Source organism: Anolis sagrei, chromosome X (genome assembly GCF_037176765.1).
Source record: "Anolis sagrei isolate rAnoSag1 chromosome X, rAnoSag1.mat, whole genome shotgun sequence".
NCBI classification, from domain to species: Eukaryota; Metazoa; Chordata; class Lepidosauria; order Squamata; family Dactyloidae; genus Anolis; species Anolis sagrei.
This window is the reverse complement of record NC_090034.1, coordinates 6,057,971-6,085,231: the sequence shown is the minus strand read 5'-3', so window position 1 is coordinate 6,085,231 and position 27,261 is coordinate 6,057,971. Positions and strand designations below refer to the sequence as shown.

The window sequence follows — 27,261 nt, the reverse complement described above, 5'->3', positions numbered from 1 at the left end:
TTGCAGGTTGGATGGCAAATTTGTGGAACTGCTACAGACAGTACTACATCTCCCAAAGTCCTCTGAGCAAGTGCAGACACTTTGTGCGGCCATCTTGAGGGAGATTTCTCCATATAGTGACTTATCCCTGTCTTGGGATAAGATCCAAGACACCAGGCTCTTGAGTCTGGTGTTCCCCATTATGCTAGCCCAGGTAAGTCTGCTAGTGTCTTGCAACATCCGTAGATTAGTATTATTATTTATTTACTTACTTCTATCCCACTTTTCTCCCACTTTGGGACTCAAAGTGGCATACAAAATAAAACACAACTACATAATACAAAAAACCCTCACATGACAATCCAGCATATCTATATAAATAAAAATGTAATGTTCGTTTGTGGGATTAACATAACTCAAAAACCACTGGACGAATTGACACCAAATTTGGACACAATACACCTAACAACCCAATGTATGTCCTTCACTCAAAAAAATTGATTTTGTAATTTGGGAGTTGTAATTGCTGGGATTTATAGTACACCCACAATCAAAGAGCATTCTGAACTCCACCAATGATGGAATTGAACCCATCTTGGGACACAGAACTCCCATGATCAACAGAAAACATTAAAAGGGGTTTTTGGACATTTACCTTGAGTTTGGGAGTTGTAGTTCACCTACAGCCAGAGACCACCGTGGACTCAAACAATGATGGATCTGGACCAAACTTAGCACTAATATTCCATATGCGCAAATATGCACACAAATAGAGCTTGGGGGAAATAGACCTTGACATTTGGGGTTTGTAGTTACTGGGACAGCTAGTCTATATAAATAAAAACGTTATGTTCATTTGTGGGTTTAACATAACTCAAAAACCACTGGACCAATTGACACAAAATTTGGACACAGTACACCTCTCAGGCCAACAAGTGACCATCACTCATAAAAACACTGAAAAACACAGCACAAATGACTTAAAAAGCAAAAACCCCATTACAACACAAAACCACATATATACACATACACACATACATACATACACACAATACACACATACACAGATTGGGCCATAGCAAGACAATAAATCAACAACATTCCATAGACCCAAATTACAGAAATATAAGTAAATAGATATTCTACATTGTTGTTTCATAGTTAGTTTGTCTCACTTCATACTTAGATTTTCAGACATGTTAAGATCACTAGTAAATAATGTGTTTTTCTTGCCTCTTTCTAAAGCTTCCCTCATGTGGTGACTTCTGGTATTTACCAAAATCTAGGTTTTTACTGTAAGCTAAAAGCCAGATTTCTAAGCCTCACTGTATATCCGATATTATTTCGTCTTTGGAAATAAAAGTTGCGATTAACAGTTAATGGTAGCTTATTATTGTATATACTTGAGTTTTTCAGCCTTTTTTTTAGGCTGTAAAAGCTGCCCTCGGCTTACACTCGAGGGGTATTAATAATAATAACAGAGTAAAATAATAAATTTGCATGTTTTCAAACTGCTAGGTTGGCAGAAACTGGGGCTGACAGCAGAAGCTCACGCCGCTCCCAGGATTCGAACCTGTGACCTTTTGGTCAACAAGCTCAGTGCTTTAACCCACTGTGCCATTATATTGTATAGTACAATATATTGTACTATACAAGGTCATTGTATATATTATATTATACAATATAATATATTGTATAGTACAATATAGTAATATTTAATACTGATATTGTAGTACGCTAATAATATACTATATTGTATGTATATATATCTTGTAAGCCACTCTGAGTCCCCTTTGGGGTGAGGAGGGCGGTATATAAATGTAAATAAATAAATAAATAAAGGTTGGTGGTCCGAATCCAGGGAACAAGTTGAGCTCCTGCTGTTAGGCCCAGCTTCTGCCAACCTAGTAGTTCAAAAACATGCAAATGTGAATAGAACAATAGGCACTGCTTCTGCAGGAAGGTAATGGCACTCCAGGCAGTCATGCTGGCCACATGACCTTGGAGGTGTCTATGGACAATGCCAACTCTTTGGTTTAGAAATGGAGATAAGCACCGCCCTCCAGAGTGAGACACAACTAGACTTAATGTCAAGGGGAAACCTTTACTTTTACTAATGCAAGAACAATCCCATGCAGCTGGGAGATTCTGGAGACAAGTAATGTTTCTAGATTATATTGCTAGAGTGTGGATGACTTTTTGGTGAGCTTCATATAATTTACTGTAGCTTTTGTGGCTCATTCCAATGTTTACTTTATGCAAAGGGCGGTAAAATGGAAGACATAGAAGCCGTGGGGCAGCGTGTGGTGAAAATCCTCGAAGGCCGACTTCCCGAAGGTCCGAATGCAAGGCACCTCCTTCCCCTCTTGTCAAAGGTCATCAGTCTTGCACCAGCGAGCCTTAATGACGGTAAAAGCAACAATCTTATGGACGTGTGAATGCAATTTGGCCTGAGAAAAGGCCAGAGGTCTGGCTTAGGAAAAACCATCAACATGGAAAGCATGTAACATATCTCACAGTTGTGTTTCCCTCATTGCTTTGCCTTCCTAGATCAGATCAATCTGCTCAGCAAAAGGATGGTGGACTGGCTGAGGTATGCCAGTGTCCAGCAAGGAGTTCCCCAGACCTCAGGAGGCTTCTTCAATCCCAGAGCAAGACAGGTGTGGAGATGGAAATGGAAATAGGAACAAAATATGTAACATTTGAGATCATTCATGATCAACCAGGAGTGATCCTCGAAGCTTCAAAAAGCTTCTTGTGATGTCCAGAATTTCTGGAACGTAACTGGTCTCTTCCCTCCTTCAGCCAGGTCCCATTGCGGAGGTTGATGGCACAGTCGCTACAGACTTCTTCACCGTGCTTTCAGTTGGGCAGTATTACACTGAGGACCAGTGGCTCAACATGCAGGCTTTTTCCATATTGCGGAAGTGGCTCCTGTGCTATGGTAGCGATGGGGCAGCTGGTCCAAATTCTGGTAAGAAAGTGTGATTTCTGGGTTCGTTTGGCTGATCAAGGGCTTGAACGAGGCTCTCTGAGGCGAGAGAGGGAATTAGCAACAGCATGCTTTGTTTTGATTCTTATTAATATTTATTATTTATATAGTACCCACATTGTGCTTTACAAGAGCAACAAAAAAGTTGCCTGCTCTCAAGCATGCAATCTAATTAAGACATAACACAAAAACAAAAAAGTGTGTGTTTAGTTTTAATTAGCAAAGAATATGCCTCTTTAGGGACCTTTGGCTGACTTCTCAGACCATTCTTGCAGATCCCACCTTATGGCTTTCCTTGCAGATGACAAATCCGAGGTGGATGGCTCTATTGTGTCCATGGTCTCTGTCACCTCCAGCTCCAGCCGCCTTCTTCCTCCAAAGGAGCGCTTGCGGGAGAAGGCTTTCGAATACTGCCAGCGTCTTATAGAGCAGTGCAACCGCCGTGAGTCTTCATGGTCTTTTCGTTTCAGTGGTTGGCGTGCAGATGTTTACTATGCTCTTTCAACCCTTTCCCATACTATTTCCTTTCCCACATTGCAGCTTATATGGGTTTCATTGTACTTCAAATAACAGATCCTCCTCCTCACCCCAAGATTTTGAATCTTCATGAGCAATCCAACAGTGACTGTGTTTCCACTTTGCCTTGGAGTCAGTTGTGGGGCATGGGCCAGGCAGGACCCTTGGGTTGAGCTCTCCCAATCCACATTATAAGGGGTTTGTTGGGCAAATGGACTTATTAACAAAAGACCCTCATCATAAATATGCAGCAGAGTAACTTAGCAGCAGCATGACCCAGCACCAGTAGCCAAAAGTGATAGAACAAAAACACACAGTCCAATGTTATTTCTTCTTTAGGAGGCTTTCCTTTATTGCAAAATAATATGCTTGCACTAGTTATAAGAACAAAGTTTCCATAACAAAGTTCTTTTTACTTCCTTCTTTGCTTCCACGCTGGGCTTCTTTCTCATGCAGATAAACAGCTTCACTCTCATAGAGCCTCCTCTCACATTGAAGTTACGCAGGAGTTTCACACTGTAGCCTTCACACTGGAGTTTCACACAATAGTTTTACATATGAGGCCTTCAACTTGGCAATTCTCTCACATCAGGCTTTTTCATACCAAGGCCTACCAACACACTGACACCTCTTTCACACAGAGGCAAACTAACAGTGAGGCCTACTCATATTGAGGCCTACTAACACTCTGAGGCCTTTCTCCCACTGAGGGCTCTCTCAGACTGACGCAAACTAACACTGAGGCTTACTCATATTGAGGCCTACTAACACACTGAGGCCTTTCTCCCACTGAGGGCTCTCTCAAACTGACACCTCTTTCACACAGAGGCAAACTAACAGTGAGGCCTACTCCATATTGAGGCCTACTAACACACTGAGGCCTTTTTCCCACTGAGGACTCTCTCAGACTGACATCTCTTTCACACAGAGGCAAACTAACAGTGAGGCCTACTCATATTGAGGCCTACGAACACACTGAGGCCTTTCTCCCACTGAGGACTCTCTCAGACTGATACCTCTTTCACACCGAGGCAAACTAAAAGTGAGGCCTACTCATATTGAAGCCTACTAACACACTGAGGCCTTTTTCCCACTGAGGTCTCTCTCAGACTGATGTCTCTTTCACACTGAGGTGAACTAACACTGAGGCCTACTAATATTGAGGTCTTTCTCCCACTGAGGGCTCTCTCAGACTGATGCCTCTTTCATACAAAGTTTCCATAACACAAATAGAGTTCTTTTTACTTCCTTCTTTGCTTCCACACTGGGCTTCTTTCTCATGCAGATAAACAGCTTCGCTCTAACAGAGACTCCTCTCACATTGAAGTTACACACGAGTTTCACACTGGAGTTTCACACAATAGTTTTACATACAAGGCCTTCAACTTTGGAATTCTCTCACATCAGGCCTTTTCATACTGAGGCCTACTAACACACTGAGGTCTTTCTCCCACTGAGGGCTCTCTCAGACTGATGCCTCTTTCATACAGAGGCAAACTAACAGTGAGGCCTACTCATATAGAGGCCTACTAACACACTGAAGCCTTTCTCCCACTAAGGGCTTTCTCAGACTGATGTTTCTTTCTCCCACTGAGGGCTCTCTCAGACTGATGCCTCTTTCATGCAGAGGCAAACTAACAGTGAGGCCTACTCATATAGAGGCCTACTAACACACTGAAGCCTTTCTCCCACTAAGGGCTTTCTCAGACTGATGTTTCTTTCTCCCACTGAGGGCTCTCTCAGACTGATGCCTCTTTCATACAGAGGCAAACTAACAGTGAGCCCTACTCATATTGTGGCCTACTAACACACTGAGGCCTTTCTCCCACAGAGACCTGTCTCAGACTGCAGACTACTAAGCTACAGGCACACCTGCTTATATTGAACTGCAGATTTTGTTGAGTGATTGTATCCATATAACCCTTTCAGTGCTTGACTCCCATTTTTGTAATTAAAAATATTTTTTAATATTTCGGACACGGTTTGACTTGGATTTGTTTTGCCTGCCAGGTGCTCTGAAGAAGGCAGATGCCGAGCTGCAGAAAGCAGTAAGTAGCGCAGCGAGAAGGAGGCCTTGTATATGAAGGGCAAGCATTGTGGGATCTGTCATTGTGGGATTTTTTTTCTTTCCCCTGCAGTGCCTCGTTGAAGCAATCACCATCATGGATATTATTTGCAGGCAGGACTCCTCTTACGTCTACCGCTCACTCTCTTGTCTGAAGAACTTGCACAGCCGGATCAGTGGAGACCTTTCCTACGCTCGGGTGTTGCTGCCTATTGCCCAGTTCTTCCTGAACCACAGTATGTCAGAATTATGGCCTTTCCCCTTCTCAGGACACCACCCTTTATACCCTTGGTAAAACTAATGTGCAATCTGAAGTCTAGATATGGCTGGAAAGTGTATTGGAACTTTATGTGGATGCACAAAAACATAGACTTTTGGTATTGATTGTGAACAGGTATTTCTGCAGGAAAGAATACTCTAAAGCAGTGGTTCTCCACCTGTGGGTCCCCAGATGTTTTGGCCTTCAACTCCCAGAAATCCTAACAGCTGATAAACTGGCTTGGATTTCTGGGAGTTGTAGGCCAAAAACATCTGAGGACCCCAGGTTGAGAACCACTGCTGTATAGGGTATGTAATGAATATCCAAAGAACGTACATCCATCTATGAAAAATATCTATCTATCCACTTATCTATCCATCCATCCATCCATCCATCCATCCATCTATCTGTCTATCTATCCATCTATCTATCCATCCATCCATCCATCCATCCACCTATCTATCCATCTATCCATCCATCCATCCATCCATCCATCCATCCATCTCTCTATCCATCTATCTATCTATCTATCTATCTATCTATCTATCCATCCATCCATCTATCTATCTATCCCTCTATCCCTCTATCCCTCTATCTATTCCTCTATCCCTCTATCTATCCCTCTATCCCTCTTAGATAGATGGATCTATCCCTCTATCTATCCTTCTATCCATCCCTCTATCCATCCCTCTATCTATCCCTCTATCCATCCCTCTATCCATCCCTCTATCCATTCCTCTTATCTATCCCTCTATCCATCCCTCTATCTATCCCTCTATCCATCCCTCTATCCATCCCTCTATCTATCCCTCTATCCATCCCTCTATCCATCCCTCTATCTATCCCTCTATCCATCCCTCTCTCCATCCCTCTATCTATCCCTCTATCCATCCCTCTATCCATCCCTCTATCTATCCCTCTATCCATCCCTCTATCCATCCATCCCTCTGTCCCTCTATCCCTCTATCCATCTATCCATCCACCTATCCATCTATCCATCCAGCCATCCATCTATCCATCTAACCACCTATCCATCTATCCATCCATCTATCTAATTAACTGCAGAACATATAATTTCACTATGAAAATCCCATATTCATTCAAGAAAGATATTGACCCACTGACAAAAGATCTACTATCTATCCCTCTATCTATCCCTCTATCTATCCCTCTATCTATCCCTCTATCCACCCCTCTATCCTTCTCTCTATCCATCCCTCTTATCTATCCCTCTATCCATCCCTCTATCCATCCCTCTATCCATCCCTCTATCCATCCCTCTATCTATCCCTCTATCCATCCCTCTATCTATCCCTCTATCAACCCCTCTATCCATCCATCCCTCTATCCCTCTATCCATCCCTCTATCCATCCCTCTATCTATCCCTCTATCCATCCCTCTATCTATCCCTCTATCCATCCCTCTATCCATCCCTCTATCCATCCATCCCTCTATCCCTCTATCCCTCTATCCATCCATCTATCCATTCAGCCAGCCATCTATCCACCTATCCATCTATCCATCCATCTATCTAATTACCTGCAGAACATATAATTTCACTATGAAAATCCCATATTCATTCAAGAAAGATATTGACCCACTGACAAAAGATCTACTATCATGAATCCGTCCGAGGAGTGGCAGAGAAAGGAGAAGAGATTACCTCTCGGGTCTAAACTCTTCAGGTTCTGGCCAGTATTCTGGATCCCGGTAGAGATTGTAGGGAGGGACCATCACCACCACGCCTTTGGGGATTGTCACCCCGTTGATTTCGACATCTTTCTTGCAGACCCTTTCGAGTTGTAGGCCAAAATAATAATAATAATAATAATAATAATAATAATCTTTATTTATACCCCGCCACCATTTCCCCAAGGGACTTGGAGCAGCTTACATGAGGCCAAGCCCAACAACACATCAATAAAAACAGAAAGCAATTAAACAAAAACAATAAATACAATACAATTAATATAAATCACATGTAAACAATACACCTGCGGACCCACAGGTTGAGAACCACTGCTTAAAGATTGGACCATGTGATCTCTTCCAACTATGATTCTTCTGAGAAGCATTGGGGTTCTAGTCTAGCCAACCCTACTTTCATTGTGCATGCTTGCCTACAATGGGAAGGATAAACAACAGCCGTCCACAGAATTACCTACTAAGCAAGAAAACAGAGGGAGAAAAGGGAAAGGAGATTAACCTGTCTCATGAGCTGTCACCAGAAAATAAAACAGTAGATGTGGCTCTTAATGGACATGCCGCATTATCACGGGGTGTCTGCACTCTACACCATTGGAGAAATTACACTGTTTAGCCGGTATTGCACCACCTGACATCCGCCGGGAAGTAGCAGCCAATAGTGAAAGGACCAAGGCAGAGACATCTCCAACTCATCCCCTGTTTGGGTATCAGCCAGCACGTCAACTTAAATCAAGAAATAGTTTTCTAAGATCTACAGAGACACTCGCTGGAACACCTCAGCAAGCAAGAGTCCAAAAGTGGCAGGCTCAAACCCAGAACCTCAATCAATGGCTGATACCAAATGAGAGACTCCCCCTGGGCACCCAGAGGTCTGGGCGACTTGGAAGGCGCTGAACAGACTGCGCTCTGGCACCATGAGATGCAGAGCCAACCTGAGGAAATGGGGCCACAAAGTGGAATCCACAACATGCGAGTGTGGAGAAGAGAAAACCACTGACCACCTGCTGCAATGCAACCTGAGCCCTGCCACATGCACCATGGAGGACCTTCTTGCGGCAACACCAGAAGCACTCCAAGTGGCCAGAGACTGGTCAAAGGACATTTAATCAACTATCAAGCTTGCAAACTTTGTGTTTTGTTTGTTTTTTTGTTTGTTAAAAAATACAGTACAACTGTTTGGTTTGCTTCTGACATGATAAATAAATAAATAAGCTCCACCAACCAAAAGGTTGCCAGTTCAAAGTCCTGGGTTGGTGTGAGCACCTGACTGTCAGCCCAGCTTACTGTTTAACTAAACAGTTCAAAAACAGCTTAAGCTGTAAGTAGAGAAATTAGGTACCGCTAAAAAGTGAGGGAGGTATTTTATGATACCATAAAGAAAAAGATCAGAAAATGCCCAAAAGGAAAGAGTAAGTCCTGGTGGCTCTTCGCCACAGAGGATGGAGCGACAGCACCCCCCTGTGGCTGGATTCAAGCACAACCTCCATGGAGCCAAAAAGCTGGATGTCAACACAACACACCTCCTTTCTTTTCTGTCTATCTCTGTCCCAACTATCCACAATGGCATTGAAGGTTGCCGTGTGTATGTACTGTGACCTGCCCTGAGTCCTCTTGGGGAGATAGGGCAGAATATAAATAAAGTGTTATTATATGTTACTAGCTGTACTCGCCACATGTTGCCCTCCTGCCTTCACTCCCTCCTTCCTTCCTTTTTTCTTTCCTTCCTTCCTTCCTTCCTTCCTTCCTTCTCTACCTCTTTCCTTCCTTCTCCCCTTTTTCTTTTCCTTCCCTCTTTCTCTCCATTCTTCCTTCTCTAGCTTTCTTGCGGCAACACCAGAGGCACTCCGAGTGGCCAGATACTGGTCAAAGGACATTCAATCAACTACCAAGCTTGCATACTTTGTGTTTTGTCTGTCTGTTTGTTTGTTTGTTTTGTTAAAAATGTAATACAACTGTCTGGTTGCTCCTGACACGATAAATAAATAAATAAGCTCCAGCTTATGCAAGATCATGAGAGAAGCCTCCCACAGGATGCCCTAAACAACTTCCTTGCAGACAGACAATTCTCTCACACCAGAAGCAACCCCTCTGCCTCCATTACCACATTTTCTGTGAAGGAACTAATGGCCAAGAACACAGTAACTTCATTCCTGCAAATACCCCTGTATTCTTACATTATTTCTCTTTGCCGTTTCCTTGTCCATCCTTAGGCGAGACGGCAGCAGTGGACTCGGAGGCTGTTTACAAGCACCTGTTCACCAAGGTCCCCGCTCAGCTCTTCCACAGCCCCATGCTGGCCTACGAGTTTGTCCAGTTCTGCAGGCACAACCTTCCCTTATTTGCCGAGAGTGTCAGCATCTTCCGCCAGAACACCCCAAACATATTCAAGGTACCAAGGCTGCATTGTAAGCCAGGGGGAGAATTTTGGAAAGTGTCTGCACAGCCCAAATGCTGTAGTTAAATGCATATGGAGGATGTCAGATTCAGAAAAGTTTGGTATGGGCTTGTGGTGAAGTGTAAATTTTAATCTACTGTTATGTATAGTTATAGATAGGCGTTTGAAAGGGTAAGTATTTAAAGTTGCATAACTGGGGAGGACGGTAGCCTGCTCAGCTCACTTTGAGCTGGGTTGCTTTGGAAATAGGGGCGGAGCCAACTGCCACTTGGCAGGGCAGCCATTTTAAAACAGTCAGTCTGTAGTCAGCGAACTACAGGAGTGGTTGGTTCTGTAGTAGTGAGAAACAGGAAGGCGTGCTTGGTGGGGACACGAGACAGGGCCTTTTCTGTGGTGGCCCCCCGACTCTGGAACACCCTCCCAAAAGATCTTAGACAGGCCCCGACATTGGCACTCTTTAGAAAGAACTTGAAGACCTGGCTGTTCCGATATGCCTTTCCAGAATAGGAATCTCCAATAACAAGTCCCAGAAGCACTTTAGTAGAACTAAGCTTACTGCAAACTGCACTTACCCTATAATCCTTACATATCACCTGTCACATCAGCACTTTTAATCTTGTACCCATTACTCTGGCCCGGCCCAGTTTTATAGTGTCTTGATGTATTGTTTATTGCTTGTTGTTAATACTGCTTAACTGTTTTTAATTTGCTTTAGGTGTTGTATTGTTGTGTTGTGTTTTGAGGCCTTGGCCTATGTAAGCCACATCGAGTCCTTCGGGAGATGCTGGCGGGGTACAAATAAAGTATAATAATAATAATAATAATAATAATAATAATAATAATAATCTGTAGTTTAAAAACTACAGGGAAAGTCTGATTCTACTGTAGTGAGGATCAGGAAGGTTTTGGCTTTTAGCCTAGGTAGTTTAGATAAGTCGAGTTGACTTATTTATATTAGTAGTTAGTGTATGAGTAGAAGGGGTGAGAGAAACCCAGTGAGAATCTTATTTGCAACAAAAATATCACAAAGAAAGAATAAGCTTGTATCTTGTATCTCGCCCATGTTACCGTGATTGTGTTTATTGTAATTTTATATTGTTATGTTGTCTTTTGTTTTATGTAATTGCGTTATTATTGTTTATTATTTGCATTTTCGGGTTTTTTTATTTCATGTAATTGTTGTTTTGGACTTGGCCTCATGTAAGCCGCACCGAGTCCCCATTGGGGAGATGGAGCGGGGTACAAATAAAGTTTATTATTATTATATATTATTATGTACAAAGGAAAGAAACACCGTTTGACGAAAAATAAGTTTGAAACCTGTTTAGTGGAAGGAAGAGTCTTTTCCAGAGTTGGTTTAAGAAATGTTATAAATGTAACCTCGGAAGATATGTGTCTCTAAGAGTAAGAAACATTGAAACCATCAAGCTTCTGCTACATTTCCATAAACTTGTTACAGTTTTTATAAAGCATAGCCTCTGTTACAAATCCTTTCCAAGCAGAGGTAATTTTCAATGATAAGCACACAGTATTTTTGGTGTCCCCCCCCCCCCCCTCCAAATCACTGATATATATTTTCTGTTGTGGGAGTTCTGTGTGCCATATTTGGTTCAATTCCATCTTTGGGGGAGTTCAGAATGCTCTTTGATTGTAGGTGAACTATACATCCCAGTAACTACAACTCGCATATCTCAAGGTTTATTTCCCCCCAAGAGCGCCTCAAGAGTGCCCCTGGGCAAAATCAACTACACTGCAAATCCTTACTTTGCGTAATGGGTTGAGCCGCCCCTCTTTCCAAGTTAAGTCACGCTACACCTTGAAAAAAGACCAATTCAATATTAATAGCTATTTGCTACGCTATCAATTTAATAAGCCCTTACAAAGTGGTGGCATCTTTACAAAATCGTTACAAACCGGTGGCTTCTTCACAAATTGTTGGCCATCGTTACAGGGCCTTACAGAGCTTGATAGACAGCAGGACCTGATTAGTTACATTATGCAGAATTATGTCAATGTGCAAAGAGATTAAACTCTTAGCTTCCTCCTCTTGTTTTGCTGTGCTTTCCGCCCACTGTTTGATCATTCACTTGGGATGTGCAAAGAATCACAGAATCATAGAATCAAAGAGTTGGAAGAGACCTCATGGGCCATCCAGTCCAACCCCATCCTGCCAAGAAGCAGGAATATTGCATTCAAATCACCCCTGACAGATGGCCATCCAGCCTCTGCTTAAAAGCTTCCAAAGAAGGAGCCTTTACCACACTCCGGGGCGGAGAGTTCCACTGCTGAACGGCTCTCACACTCAGGAAGTTTTTCCTCATGTTCAGATGGAATCTCCTCTCTTGTAGTTTGAAGCCGTTGTTCCCTTGCGTCCTAGTCTCCAAGGAAGCAGAAAACAAGCTTGCTCCCTCCTCCCCCTGTGGCTTCCTCTCACATATTTATACATGGCTGTCATATCCCCTACATATTTATACATGGCTATCAACTTCTTCTCTTTGCAGTTCCTAGCATGGAATAGCCCAGCCCTGGTTGCGGACTATATGGACATTTTGCCAGCCTTGCTTGGACCGGACACGGCCTTGGAGATATTTCACTTGCTGCTCGACCTGCCTTGTTTGACTGCTGTGCTGGATGTCCAACTGAGGTAAAGGTGCCCTTCACCCTATATGGCGTCTGGGGCTGCCAGCCTTCCCCATGCCACAGATGGCCCCTTCTGCTTGGAACAGTTGCTCCCCCAGCAACAGTGCAGGTTGATAGGCAGGTGAGAGAAGCGAAGGCCCAGAAACCAATTTCCCACTCACTTGTAGGATGGCAAAGTCAGAAGCCTATAAGGATATACCTATACCTTACCTATCCGAACGTATCTCTCCTTATGAACCTTCTAAGATGTTAAGATCTTCTTAAGTGGCTTCAAACTACAGGAAATAAAGGAGATTCCACCTGAACATGAGAAAGAACTTCCTAACAGTGAGAGAGAGAGCTGTTCAGCAGTGGAACTCTCTGCCTTGGAGTGTGGAGGAGGCTCCTTCTTTGGAGGCTTAGAAACAGAGGCTGGATGGCCATCTGTTGGATGTGCTTTGAATGCGATTTTCCTGCTTCTTGGCAGAATGGGGTTGGACTGGATGGCCCTCCAGGTCTCTTCCAAGTCTAGGATTCTACGAAACAATTTCTGATAAAAAAAAATCTAATAATTTAGCTACTAGCAACCATAGTAAAAGGTAAAGGTTGTCCCCTTGACATTAAGTCCAGTCATGTCTGACTCTGGGGTGTGGTGCTCATCTCCATTTCTAAGCCGAAGAGCCGGCGTTGTTCATAGACACCTCCAAGGTCATGTGGCCGGCATGACTGCATGGAGCACCGTTAGCTTCCCGCCGGAGCGGTACCTATTGATCTACTCACATTTGCATGTTTTCAAACTGCTAGGTTGGCAGAAGCTAGGGCTGACAGCAGAAACTCATGCCGCTCCCCGGAATCGAACGTGCAACCTTTCGGTCAACAAGCTCAGCAGCTCAGTGCTTTAACCCACTGCGCCATCAGGAGCTCTAGCAACCATAGTTAGTTTAATTTAGCTAGATCTCAATCAATCAATCAAACCTTTATTGCAATCCAAAGACCCAATTTGCTCAGTGGTAAAAGGTACACAACTGCAAACAGATTAATAAACTGATATGATTAATTAAATGCAGGATCCGTATTTAGCTAGATCTGTAATGATAGAACAATACATTACCTTTTTTGGATTTCCTTTTTTCATTATAGTTTGGAAGAGGTGGTAGAATTTCTTTACATTCAACTTAGTTAGTTTGTATTGATAGTTTGAGCATTAGTCTTAGTTTGGTGTCTCAGTCTTATGTTTTAGTTGTGTGTTTGCGCTTTAGTGTAGTTGAATTGTACATTGGGCACTTGCCATGCACTGGGGTTATTACAGAGCATCAATATGCTGCTTTTATGCTTCATAACACGAGGCTTTAACATCACTTTGTACTGCATTGTAATAAGTAAGTCTGTATCCACAAAAGTTTATGCTGGAATCACAATCTGTTTGTCTTAAGTGTGCTGCAATGTTTCTTTTCCCCCCTCCTTTTTGTGCTGCAAGAGACTAACATGGCTACTTTTTTGGACAACGACTACAATAGGTCTTCCCTGACTCCGCTGTCTGAACGGACGCCCTTGGACCCTTCTTCCAAGCCAACCACTTGCCAGGAAGCCCTCCGTCACCCGGAATACAGGGGCCTCTTCCAGTACCTTCTCCGGGCCGAGTTGGCGCCTGGAGAGCCTGGCAGGTAGGACATGTTGCTGAATCGATGGCCTCTCTTTTCTTTTCCTTTCTCTGGAATATTTGTACCTCAGTTACCTAGATGTATTTACTTGTACTTACCTACAAGAAGCACTGCCTGAACATCAAGCAAAAAGTGGGTGCTAGAAACAATATCATACGAAAGCTGACTGGCACAACCTGGGGATCACAACCAGATACAGTGAAGACATCTGCCCTTGCGCTGTGCTACTCTGCTGCTGAGTACGCATGCCCAGTGTGGAACACATCTCACCACACTAAAACAGTGGATGTGGCTCTTAATGAGACATGCCGCATTATCACGGGGTGTCTGCGCCCTACACCACTGGAGAAATTACATTGCTTAGCCGGTATTGCACCACCTGATATCCGCCGGGAAGTAGCATCCAATAGTGAAAGGACCAAGGCAGAGACATTTCCAGCTCATCCCCTGTTTGGGTATCAGCCAGCACGCCAACGACTTAAATCTAGAAATAGTTTTCTAAGATCTACAGAGACACTCGCTGGAACACCTCAGCAAGCGAGAGTCCAAAAGTGGCAGGCTCAAACCCAGATCCTCAACCAATGGCTGATACCCAATGAGAGACTCCCCCCTGGGCACACAGAGGACTGGGCGACTTGGAAGGCACTGAACAGACTGCGCTCTGGCACCACGAGATGCAGAGCCAACCTTGAGAAATGGGGCCACAAAGTGGAATCCTTGACATGCGAGTGTGCAGAAGAGCAAACCACTGACCACCTGCTGCAATGCAACCTGAGCCCTGCCACATGCACAAGGGAGGACCTTCTTGCAGCAACACCAGAGGCACTCCAAGGGGCCAGATACTGGTCAAAGGAAATTTAATCAACTACCAAACTCACAAATGTTGTATTTTGTCTGTTTTTTTGCTTTGTTCTGTTAGAAATGTAATATAATCGACTGTTACCTAGATGGATGAGTGACTAAAAGCGAGGGGAAAGAGAGTAGCTAGATCAGAAGAGGATCTGGATCACTACAAAACAACAACAGGAAAAATGGTGGGAGGGTCAGGTCTTTTCACCATTTTTCCCACTGATGTTCTCTACCGACCAAGCTCTTCTGCTGCTGGATGTCGGGTCCACAGCTAGTCCCCAAACAAATCAGTTCAGTGTTCATCAGGTTGCTGTGAATTTTCTGGGCTGTATGGTCATGTTCCAGAAGCATTCTCTTCTGATGTTTGGCCCACAACTATGCCAGAGGTTCTAACATTCCCTCCTGACATTTCAACCCCATCTGTGGCATGCATCCTCAGAGGTTGTGAGCTCTTGGAAACTAGGCAAATGAGGTTTATATACCTGTGGAATGATGTCCAGGGTGGGAGAAATAACTCTTTGTCTGTTTGAGGCAGGTGTGAATGTTGCATTTAGCAATGAATGGCCTTGCAGCTTCAAAGCCTGACTGCTCTTTTGGAAACTAGGCAAGTGGGGTTTATACATCTGTGGAATGATGTCCAGGGTGGGAGAAAGAACTATTTGTCTGTTTGAGTAAAGTGTCAATGTTGCAGTTGGCCACCTTGATTAGCACTGAATGGCCTTGCAGCTTCAAAGCCTGGGTGCTCTCTCGGAAACTAGGCAAGTGGGGTTTATATATCTGTGGAATGTCCAGGGTGGGAGAAAGAACTCTTGTCTGTTGGAGGCAAGTGTGATGTTGCCGTTGGCCAGCTTTATTCGCATTTAATGGCTTTGTAGCTTCAGAGCCTGGCTGGTTGCTACCTGGAGGAATACTTTGTTGGGAGGTGTTGGTTGTTTTCTGTCTGAGTGTTTTTCTTTGTTTACTGTCCTGATTTTAGAGTATATTTTTATACTGGTAGCCATATTTTGTATATTTTCATGGTTTCCTCCTTTCTGTTGGACTTGCCCACATGCTTCTTGTGGATTTCAATGGCTACTCTATGTAGTCTGACATGGTAGTTGTGAGAGTGGTCCAGCATTTCTGTGTACTCAAATAATATTCCATGTTTAGGTTGGTTCATCAAGGGCTCTGCTATAGTTCACTTCTCAGGTTGAATTAGTCTGCAGTGCCTTTCATGTTCCTTGATTTGTTTTTGAGCGCTGTTAAAAAGCAGGGGAATTCCAGACAGGAAACAATTAGGGCCAGCTAACACCTCCCAGCAAAGGATTCCCACAGGCAGCAATCACCCAGGCTTTGAAGCTGCAAGGCCATTAAATGCTAATCAAGGTGGCCAATTGCAACATTCACACTTGTCTCAAGCAGACAAGAGTTCAGTTTTGAGATTCCATTAAAATATAGATGTATATTAAATTAGGAAAAGAGAAAAAGAAAGAAAGAGAGAAAAGAGAAAGAGAAACAAGCAAACAAGAGTCCTTCCTTGCATCCTAGACATCATTCCACAGATATATAAACCCCACTTGCCTATTTTCCAACAGACCTTTTCCAACACAACCTCTGAGGATGCCTGACATAAATGTGGGTGAAATATCAGGAGAGAATGCTACTGGAATATGGCTAGACAGGCCGGAAAACTCACAGCAACCCAGTGATTCTGGCCCTGAAAGCCTATGATAACAGACTTAAGTGTAGTTTCTCCCCAGGAAGAAAATAAGACAGTTTGACAGTTTGGTTGCTCTGATCAAACTTTTGCTGGAGGTTTGAAAACCTTTAGAAGTTCCCATGATTCCTGCCTTAGCTGCCAGTGCTAGGCCCACCTTACAAAGAGTGAGCTTTTTTGAGTGCCACAAAATCAAGTTCAAAACTGATGTCGAAAGAGGATTGATTGGGGGACTTTCCACCCTTGCTGTATAAGGAGCAGTGAAAAAGTGAATTTCCCCCCCTTCATTTTTTTCTGGGAAGAGGGAAACATTTGGGGAATGCCAGGGATGCCTCGAGGATATGACAGTTTCTGCTGGGGTGTTTCCAACAGGTTGGCTCCTGTCCGCCAGCTCCTGGGGTCTGTGCCCACTCCCCCTCGCGTTGCGCAGTGTGCAGAGAGCGTCCCTGTCCTGCTGCAACTCTTCTTTGGAGTTGTAGCCAAGGTAAGTTGCCTCTTGGAGGAATCTGCTATTTGTTTGTTTGTTTGTTTACTTTGTTCATATGCCAGAGTGCAGGTGCGTGCTTGGAACTAGGCTGCATTTCAACCTGCATTCATTGTGTTCTATCCAGAGTATGAAACATCGAAGGCAATGGCATCCATAGAATCATAGAATCATAGAATCAAAGAGTTGGAAGAGACCTCATGGGCCATCCAGTCCAACCCCCTGCCAAGAAGCTGGAATATTGCATTCAAATCACCCCTGACAGATGGCCATCCAGCTTCTGGCCATCCAGTATTTAAAGTGCCTCCGATTTTTCATACTCTGGATAGAGTAGTGTAAGTTGGCAAATGCATTTCCTTTGGGAAGCCCAGTGGAATCATGGCCCATGCCTCTTTCAGTAGCCCCCATCAGGCCCATCAAATCAGTTCCTGAATAAGCCAAATACTAAAACAGGTCTGTTGAGAGAATTCCGACCTTTGTTATCCTATGTTATCCTCACAACAACCTTCTTTTTATTTGGGTTGCTGTGAGTTTTCCGGGCTGCCTGGCCATGTTCCAGAAGCATTATTTCCTGATGTTTTGCCAACATCTATGGCAGGCATCCTCAGAGTTTGTGAGGTCTGTTGGAAAGTAGATAAGTGGGGTTTATGTATCTGTGGAATAATGTCCAAGGTGGGAGAAAGAACTCTTGTTTGCTTGAGGCAAGTGTGACTGTTGCAATCGATCACCTTGATTAGCATTGAATAGCCTTGTAGCTTCAAAGCTTGTCTGCTTCCTGCCTGGGGGAATCCTTTGTTGGAAGGTGTTGGGAGGCGTTTGTTGGGCTGGCCCTGATTGTTTCTATGACAGGCATCCTGAGGCTGATATATCTGTGGAATGATGTCCAGGGTCGGAGAAAGAACTCTTGTCTGCTTGAGACAAGTGTGAATGTTGCAATTGGCCACCTTGATTAGCATTGAATAGCCTTGCAGCTTCAAGGCTTGGCTGCTTCCTGCCTGGTGGGTCCTTTGTTAGCTGGCCCTGATTGTTTCATATGTGGAATTCACCTGCCTTTTGAGTATTGCTCTGTAGAATGATGTCCAGGGTGGGAGAAAGAACCTTTTGTCTGTTGGGGGCAGGTGTGAATGTTGCAATTGGCCACCTTGATTAGCGTTGAATGACCTGGTTGGTTGCTGGCTAGAAGAATCCTTTGTTGAGAGGTGTTAACTGGCCCTGATTGATTCTTGTCTGGAATTCCCCTGTTTTTTTTAAGTGTTGTTCTTTATTTACTATGCTGATTTTAGAGTTTTTTAATACTGGTAGCCAGATTTTGTTCATTTCCATGGTTTCCTCCTTTCTGTTGAAGTTGTCCATATGCTTGTGGATCTTAGTAGATTCTTTGTGTATTCTGATGCGGTGGTTGTTGGAGTGGTCCAGCATTTCTGTGTTCTCAAATAATCTGCTGTGTCCAGGTTGGTTCATCAGGTGCTCTGCTATGGCTGACTTCTCTGGTTGAATTAGTTTGCAGTGGCTTTCATGTTCCTTGATTTGCAGGAAGCAACCAGGCTTTGAAGCTGCAAGTGCATTGCAGGTGGCCAATTGCAACATTCACATTTGCCTCAAACAGACTATTTATTTATTTACAGTATTTATATTCCACACTTCTCACCCCGCAGGGGACTCAGGGTGGATTTCAATGTACATATACATGGCAAACATTCAATGCCATAGACACACAACAGATATAGACAGACACAGAGGCAATTTAACATTCCAGCTTTTTCTTGAGGTTATTCTGTCCACCAGGAGAGCTGTCCCTTCACCGACCATTTGTGACTCCGATGAAGTACTTCCTCATTCTTTGCATGCTTGCTGCAGACTTTTATGGCCTCGTAAATTAGTTAAATTTGCCTCCCCACATAAATTTCCTACTTGACAGATGCAATTGTCTTTCGGGCTGCAAAAGTTGACAACAAGCTACACAAATTGGTCGGAAGCTCACTTCAACCTGGGCTACCTAAATGTCCTACTTGACAGATGCAACTGTCTTTTGGGCTGCAAAGGTCGACAGCAAGCTACACAAATTGGTTGGAAGCTCACTCCGACCTAGGCTTGCTTCGAACTCATGACCTTTTAGTCAGTAGAGATCTTAATGCAGCTGACTCCCAGCCAGCTGCGCCACAGTTCCGGTTCTTTCTCCCACCCTGAACATTATTTCACAGATATATATACCTCACTTACTTAGTTTCCAACAGACCTCACAACGTCTGAGGATGCCTGCCATAGATGTGGGTGAAATGTCCGGAGAGAATGCTTCTGAACCGTGTCCAGACAGCCTGAAAAACTTACTGCAACCCAAATAGGCAAATCCTGTAGATTCGATGAGTCTGTTCTAGTTAGTATTAGCAACAGGAATTATGCCTTGCCCTGCAGTTCTGTGTACACTTACTTACTCTTAATTGGCTTGATCCAATATTCCAGTCACTAAAATTGGGAGTGAGGGCCTTGCACAGCTTTAGGCACTCAACTATGTTTCCCATTAGCATAGTGGTACGTCTGCAACCAAACCAAAAGAATGACGAGACAGACGCCTGGTATTTCTATGTTTTAGCAGTGAACTGAAATAGGCCCCACCACAAAACTTGTCAGGTTTCCCCATCCTCAGACTTTGCTGGTTACATCTCAAGGGCCATCTCCTTCTCCAGTTTGCAGATGGGTCCCTTGCAAGCAAGCTGGTCTTGGCAATGCTGGAGAGAAGTGACCAGCTTTACGAAGTTCCAGGGTTCAGGACAGAAGTGTACAGGTGAGTAGTGCGCTTAAGAAGATGTGTGTAGAATTATAAGCAGAAGGTTGCATCTGAGGCTGAATTAAATGGTTCTTCAAGATTGGGATGTGGGTAGGGGCAGCAACATAATCTCTATCTATAAATATAAATATAAATATAAATATAAATATAAATATAAATATAAATATAAATATAAATATAAATATAAATGTAATGTTCGTTTGTGGGATTAACATAATCAAAAACCACTGGGGGAATTGACACCAAATTTGGACACAAGACACCTAACAACCCAATGTATGTCCTTCACTCAAAAAAAATGATTTTGTCATTTGGGAGTTGTAGTTGCTGAGATTTATAGTTCACCTACAATCAAAGAGCATTCTGAACCTCGCCAATGATGAAATTGAACCAAACGTGACACGCAGGACTCCATGACCAGCAGAAAACACTAGAAGGGTTTGGTGGGCATTGAGTTTGGGAGTTGTAGTTCACCTCCATCCAGAGAGCACTGTGGACTCCATCAGTGATGAATCTGGACCAAATTTGGCATGAATACTCCATATGCCTAAATATGAACACAGATGGAGTTTGAGGAAAATAGACCTTGACATTTGGGAGTTGTAGTTACTGGGATTTATAGTTCACCTATAATCAAAGAGCATTCTGAACCCCACACAGAACCCCCACGATCAACAGAAAATACTTAAGGCCATCGAGTCCAACTCCCTTCACCAAGGCAAGAAAACGTAATCAAAGCCCTCCTGACAAAGAACCATCCAGCCATAGATATAGATAGATAGATATGATTCACACACACACAGATATAGTATCATAGATCTGAAAGTGACCCATAAAGAAGGACAATGCTAGGTTGCATGTTCCAGAGTAGGCAAACCAGACACTCTCCACATCAACACTGAAAAAGAAATAGCAAGAAATTCTGTTCACCCACAAGCATCAAGACATTACATATATTAGAAACCAACACTTTCTCATTACTTTATTTTCCAGCTCACCAGACTGGGCCACAGCAACGCCTGGCAGGGGATAGCTAGTAATAATAAAACTTTATTTATATACCGCTCTATCACCCCGAGGGGGACTCAGGGCGGTTTCCAAGCAACATCACCAAAACATACAGCGTAAACAGCATAACATAAAATTAACAAAACAACATAAGCAAAAAAACTATCACAATAACACATATATATTAAAAATAATCCTGCTTGTGCAGAGCAATTAAAAGGCCGGGCTAGTGCCAACTCAAAATATGAGGGGACCGGGAATTAAGTATGGTGCTATAACAGGCTAACAGCAATAGCAGGTACAGGTCTGTGGCTGCACATTTCCAGTGCCTATTAGAGGGATGGCCAGGGTAATAGGTAGGAAGTAGAAGGCCATTGAAATGACTGGATTGAAGGAGCTGGGGGTGGTGACGGCTGATAGGGAGCTCTGGCGTGGGCTGGTCCATGAAGTCACGAAGAGTCAGAAATGACTGAATGAATGAACAACAACAAAGAAGGCTATATTCAATAATGTTTTGGCTGAGCTAGAACTGGTCCTTCTCAAAGATTTGTTGAAACCACCAGGTCTTCAAGCTCTTACGAAAGGAGGGGAGGGATGGGGCCTGTCTTATTTCCCTTGGAAGGGCATTCCAGAGGTGGGGGGCCACCACCAAGAAGGCCCTCTCTCTTGTCCCCACCAACCATGCTTGTGATGGAGATGGGAGCAGGAGAAGGGCCTCCCCAGAAGATCTTAGAGTTTGCACCGGTTCATAGAAGCAGATGCGATTGCAAAGACAGGCGGAGCCTGAACTGTTTAGGGCTTTATAGGTCATGACCTGCACCTTGAATTTGGCTCGGCAACTTATCGGCATCCAATGAAGCTGTTGTAATAGGGGTGTTGTATGCTCCCTATAGGTTTGCTCCTGTAAGGAGCCTGGCTGCTGCCCGTTGTTCCAATTGAAACTTCTGGGCCATCTTCAAGGGCAGCCCCACGTAGAGTGCATTGCAGTAGTCCAGTCTGGATGTAACCAAGGCATGGGCCACCCTGGCGAAGTCAGACTTCACGGTGTATGGTAGCAGGTGGCGCACAAGTTTGAGTTGTGCAAAGGCCCTTCCAGCCACCTCCGACACCTGAGCATCAAGCAATGAATCCAGGAGGACCCCTAAGCTACGGACCTGCGCCCTCAGGGGGAGTGTAACCCCGTCGAGCACAGGTTGCCACCCAATAACCCGGTCTGACCTCTGTCTTGTCTGGATTAAGCTTCACCCTGTTAGCCCTCATCCACTCCATCACAGCTGTCAGATATTGGTTCAAGGTCTGGGAGATGGCATCCAACACCAAAACATTTATTGCCTCCCAAAGCAAAAGGTTAGCTTAGGAGTTGGAAGGAAGGAAATATAGGCCAAAGCTCTTTTCTTGATCCTAAAACCACCCTTGTTTAATTGACAGAGTGATGAGCTCCCAGTTGCCTGTTCTGTGCAAGCTGCATCCTTCGTTGGTTGTGGAACTCTCTAAGCCGCTTCTGGAGTTTTCGGGAACAGTCACCAACATCCAGAACAAAGAGGATATCTTCACCCATGTGGTAAAGATCAACCTGCATATACCCCTTTTCCTTGTTTCCATACATGTTGACATCCTGCTTAAGTGAAATCTATTTTTAAATTTCCAATTTGTATTGTCGAAGGCTTTCATGGCCAGAATCACTGGGTTGTTGTAGGTTTTTTCGGGCTATATGGCCATGTCCTAGAGGCATTCTCTCCTGACGTTTTGCCTGCATCTATGGCAAGCATCCTCAGAGGTTGTGAGGTCTGTTGGAACTAGGAAAAGGGGTTCATATATCTGTGGAATGACCAGGGTGAGACAAAGGACTCTTGTCTGCTGGAGCTAGGTGGGAATGTTTCAACTGACCACCTTGATTAGCATTTGATGGCCTGACATTGCCTAGAGCAAACTTTTGTTGAGAGGTGATTAGATGTCCTTGTTTGTTTCCTCTCTGTTGTTGTGCTGTTGTAATTTTAGAGTTTTTTTAAATACTGCTAGCCAGATTTTGTTCATCTTCATGGTTTCCTCCTTTCTGTTGAAATTGTCCACATGCTTGTGTATTTCAATGGCTTCTCTGTGTAGTCTGACGTGGTGGTTGTGAGAGTGGTCCAGCATTTCTGTGTTCTCAAATAAAACGCTGTGTCCAGGTTGGTTCATCAGGTGCTCTGCTATCCAACAAATGCTACGTTCAGCAAAGGACAAGAGGGATCCTCTCACTTCTGCAGGAGTCAACCGTGTCCTATGCAGCTGTGGACAAGAAGTCTACATAGGGACCCCCAAACGCAGCATTGCCCAGACACGAATCAAGGAACATGAAAGGCACTGCAGACTACTTCAACCAGAGAAATCAGCCTTAGCAGAGCACCTGATGAACATTTGCTGTTTTGTTTTGTTTTGTTTTGTTTTGTTTTGTTTTGTTTTGTTTTGTTTTGTTTTGTTTTGTTTTGTTTTGTTTTGTTTTGTTTACGAGTGTTGCTGGCATGGTAGTATGGAATTGTGTTCGCCTCTTTTCTCAGTGTCACGTCTTCTTACAGGTGTGGGCCATTGGTGAATACGTGTCAGTCTTCCACGACAAGAGGTGCACAGCCGAGCAGATCAACAAGTTCTTTGAAGTTCTGGAGGCCATGCTCTTTGAGATCACCCAGCTGCGCCCTTCGGCCACCGTCCCAAAGTACTCTCCCCGCATCATTGCTGTGCTGATGACCGCCCTGGCCAAACTCGCCTCACGCAGCCAGGACCTGATCCCAAGGTGAGAAATGTGGCCATCAGAGAAGAGCCAGGATGGCTTTCAGTAGGGTGTGACTCATATTATTATCCATAATCATTGGCTAGCCCAGGCATGGGCAAACTTTGGCCCTCCAGGTCTTTTGGACTTCCACAATTCCTAGAAGGCGGTAGGCTGCTAGGAATTGTGGGAGTTGAAGTCCAAAACACCTGGAGGGCCAAAGTTTGCCCATGCCTGGGCTAGACTAATGGGGTATGCTGAAAGAGTCCAAAAATGTGTGGAGTTCCACAAGCTGCCCACCCTGAACTAGATCTGAGAAGGCTGGATTCTGCCAATCGTAGGATGATGGGAGTTGGAGTCCAGACTCAAAAAGTTGCCCAGTCACAGACATTAAGTCCAGTTGTGTCCAACTCTGGGGAGGAGGGGTAGTGCTCATCTCCATTTCTAAGCCGAAGAGCCGGCGTTGTCCGTAGACACCTCCAAGGTCGTGTGGCCAGCATGACTACATGCCGGCCACATACAGTAATAGTAAACCACTATTATAATACTAGTATATTACAAGTGTAGTTTCAATTCAATTCAAAGGTAAAGATTTCCCCTGACATTAAGTCTAGTCGTGCCCAACTCTGTGGGATGATGCTCGTCTCCATTTCAAAGCAAAGAGCCAGCGTTGTTCGTAGACACCTCCAAGGTCATGTGGCTGGCATGACTGCATGGAGCGTTGTTACCTTCCCAGAGCAGGGTGACCAAGGAGGCAAAAGCAATCTGGCAATGACATATAAGATGATGATATGATGGTAAAGGTAGAGGGAAAGGTTTCCCCTTGACATTAAGCCCAATCGTGTCTGACTCTGGGGGTTGGCGCTCATCTCCTTTTCAAAGCAAGAGCCGGCGTTGTTCGTAGACGCCTCCAAGGTCACGTGGCTGGCATGACTGCATAGAGTGCTGTTACCTTCCTGCAGGAGCGGTACCTATTGATCTACTCACGTTTGTCTGTTTTCGGACTGCTAGGTTGGCAGAAGCTGGGCCTAACAGCGGGAGCTCACCCTGCTCCCTGGATTCGAACTGCTGACCTTTTGGTCTGCAGTAATAGGAGCAAACCTAGGAACCATCCAGTCCACTATAGTAATAGTACATTACAATTGTAGTTTCAATTCAATTGAAAGGTAAATTGAAGCCAATTCCCATGCTGCTTTGCAAAGTCTTGCAGAAAGAACCCCAGGTCTTGGTTGCGTGGAGTCCTAGACATTGCTCCACTTGCAAAGTCTTGCAGAAAGAACCCCAGGTCTTGGTTGCGTGGAGTCCTAGACATTGCTCCACTTGCAAAGTCTTGCAGAAAGAACCCCAGGTCTTGGTTGCGTGGAGTCCTAGACATTGCTCCACTTGCAAAGTCTTGCAGAAAGAACCCCAGGTCTTGGTTGCGTGGAGTCCTAGACATTGCTCCACTTGCAAAGTCTTGCAGAAAGAACCCCAGGTCTTGGTTGCGTGGAGACCTAGGCATTGCTCCACTTGCAAAGTCTTGCAGAATGAACCCCAGGTCTTGGTTGCGTGGAGTCCTAGACATTGCTCCACTTGCAAAGTCTTGCAGAAAGAACCCCAGGTCTTGGTTGCGTGGAGTCCTAGACATTGCTCCACTTGCAAAGTCTTGCAGAAAGAACCCCAGGTCTTGGTTGCGTGGAGTCCTAGACATTGCTTCACTTGCAAAGTCTTGCAGAATGAACCCCAGGTCTTGGTTGCGTGGAGTCCTAGACATTGCTCCACTTGCAAAGTCTTGCAGAATGAACCCCAGGTCTTGGTTGCGTGGAGTCCTAGACATTGCTCCACTTGCAAAGTCTTGCAGAAAGAACCCCAGGTCTTGGTTGCGTGGAGTCCTAGACATTGCTCCACTTGCAAAGTCTTGCAGAAAGAACCCCAGGTCTTGGTTGCGTGGAGTCCTAGACATTGCTTCACTTGCAATGTTTTGCAGAAAGAACCCCAGGTTTTGGTTGCGTGGAGTCCTAGACATTGCTCCAAATTGTTGTTGCCTTACATACCCACCATCTACTCATGCAGGGCCCACTGTTTTTTGAAATCTCCGCACAGGGTCTCCCTCTTCTTGTCCAAGCTGCGGACGTTTGTCCAAAGCCCGGCGGTTGTCTCCACCTACACTGCTGACGATGCCGAAGCGATCCTGACCCGAGCCACTGAGTTGATGAACTTGCTGAAAATGCCCAGCGTGGCTCAGTTTGTGCTGACCCCATCAGCGGAAGTCTCCAGCCCTCGCTTTCATCAGGACACACACACTTCCTTGCCGCTTGCCATGAAGACAACTACTCGACTTTTGGAAGGAGGAGAAGGAAGAGGAGCTGGCTCCGTTCCTGGTTGAGGCAGGAAAACCTGTGCCTTTCAGTCTGCTACATTCAAGATTCTTGGTTTTAGTGGGTATATATCTTAGCAGTCTGCATTTGGACATGAGCTGGATTGATCAAGAGAAGGACAGCTTTGTGAATGGTGCAAAGAAGCCAGTTTGGTTAAAGTGAACCATTTCCGTTCTCCAAACAGATTGGATTATCCATTTGTTTGGTTTGGCGGAGACAGAGCTTGCTGAGTTCCTGGATACCTGGTGTGTCCCAGGCAGGTCTTGTTCTTTAATTAATCTATATAAATAAAAATGTAATGTTCGTTTGTGATATTAACAGAACTCAAAAACCACTGGGGGAATTGACACCAAATTTGGACACAAGACACCTAACAACCCAATGTATGTCCTTCACTCATAAAAACACTGAAAAACACAGCAGAAGGGAATTAAAAAGCCCCCAAAAGCTAAATGACAAAAGCTACATGACAATACAGAAAAAAGGAAGAAAGAGAGAGGGAAGGGGAGGGGGAAAAAAGAAAGAAAGAAAGAAAGAGAGAGAGAGAGAAGGAAAAGGAGAAGGAAGCATGGAAGCAAAGAGAGAAGGAAAGAAAGAGGTAGAAAAGGAAGAAAGGAGAGAAAGAGGGAGGGAAAGAAAAAGGAGAAGGAAGGAAAGTTAGAGAAGGAAGGAAGGAGAGAAGGAAAGAAAAAAGGGAAAGAAGGAAGGAAAGAGGGAGCGAAGGAAGGGGGAATGTAGAGAAAGGGGGAGGGAAGGAAAGAAGGAAAGAGAAAAGGAAGGAAGGAAAGAGGTAAAGAAGGAAGAAAGGAGAGAAAGAGGGAGGGAAAGAAAAAGGGGGAAGGAAGGAAAGTTAGACAAGGAAGGAAAGAGAGAAGGAAAGAAAAAAGGGAAAGAAGGAAGGAAAGAGGGAGCGAAGGAAGGGGGAATGTAGAGAAAGGGGGAGGGAAGGAAAGAAGGAAAGAGAAAAGGAAGGAAGGAAAGAGGTAAAGAAGGAAGAAAGGAGAGAAAGAGGGAGGGAAAAAGGGGGGAAGGAAGGAAAGTTAGACAAGGAAGGAAGGAGAGAAGGAAAGAAAAAGGGAAAGAATGAAGGAAAGAGGGAGCGAAGGAAGAGGGAATGAAGAGAAAGGGGGAGGGAAGGAAAG

The 27,261-nt window shown here is 44.4% G+C and overlaps 1 protein-coding gene across 1 annotated transcript in view; it reads left to right on the top strand.

Moving 5' to 3' along the window:
- Positions 1-26,423, top strand: part of LOC132781568 (AP-5 complex subunit zeta-1) — a 30,555-nt gene extending 4,132 nt beyond the window's left edge. The window contains exons 3-17 of the mRNA XM_067460532.1: positions 7-193; positions 2,244-2,388; positions 2,530-2,639; positions 2,785-2,953; positions 3,273-3,413; positions 5,498-5,535; positions 5,626-5,788; positions 9,730-9,908; positions 12,416-12,558; positions 14,051-14,197; positions 17,112-17,223; positions 19,908-20,005; positions 22,445-22,577; positions 23,572-23,786; positions 25,845-26,423. Of these exons, the coding sequence (XP_067316633.1) occupies positions 7-193; positions 2,244-2,388; positions 2,530-2,639; positions 2,785-2,953; positions 3,273-3,413; positions 5,498-5,535; positions 5,626-5,788; positions 9,730-9,908; positions 12,416-12,558; positions 14,051-14,197; positions 17,112-17,223; positions 19,908-20,005; positions 22,445-22,577; positions 23,572-23,786; positions 25,845-26,127 (2,263 nt within the window). The 3' untranslated portion in view covers positions 26,128-26,423. The remainder of the gene's footprint in view (positions 1-6; positions 194-2,243; positions 2,389-2,529; positions 2,640-2,784; positions 2,954-3,272; positions 3,414-5,497; positions 5,536-5,625; positions 5,789-9,729; positions 9,909-12,415; positions 12,559-14,050; positions 14,198-17,111; positions 17,224-19,907; positions 20,006-22,444; positions 22,578-23,571; positions 23,787-25,844) is intronic.
- Positions 26,424-27,261: the final 838 nt, after the last annotated feature.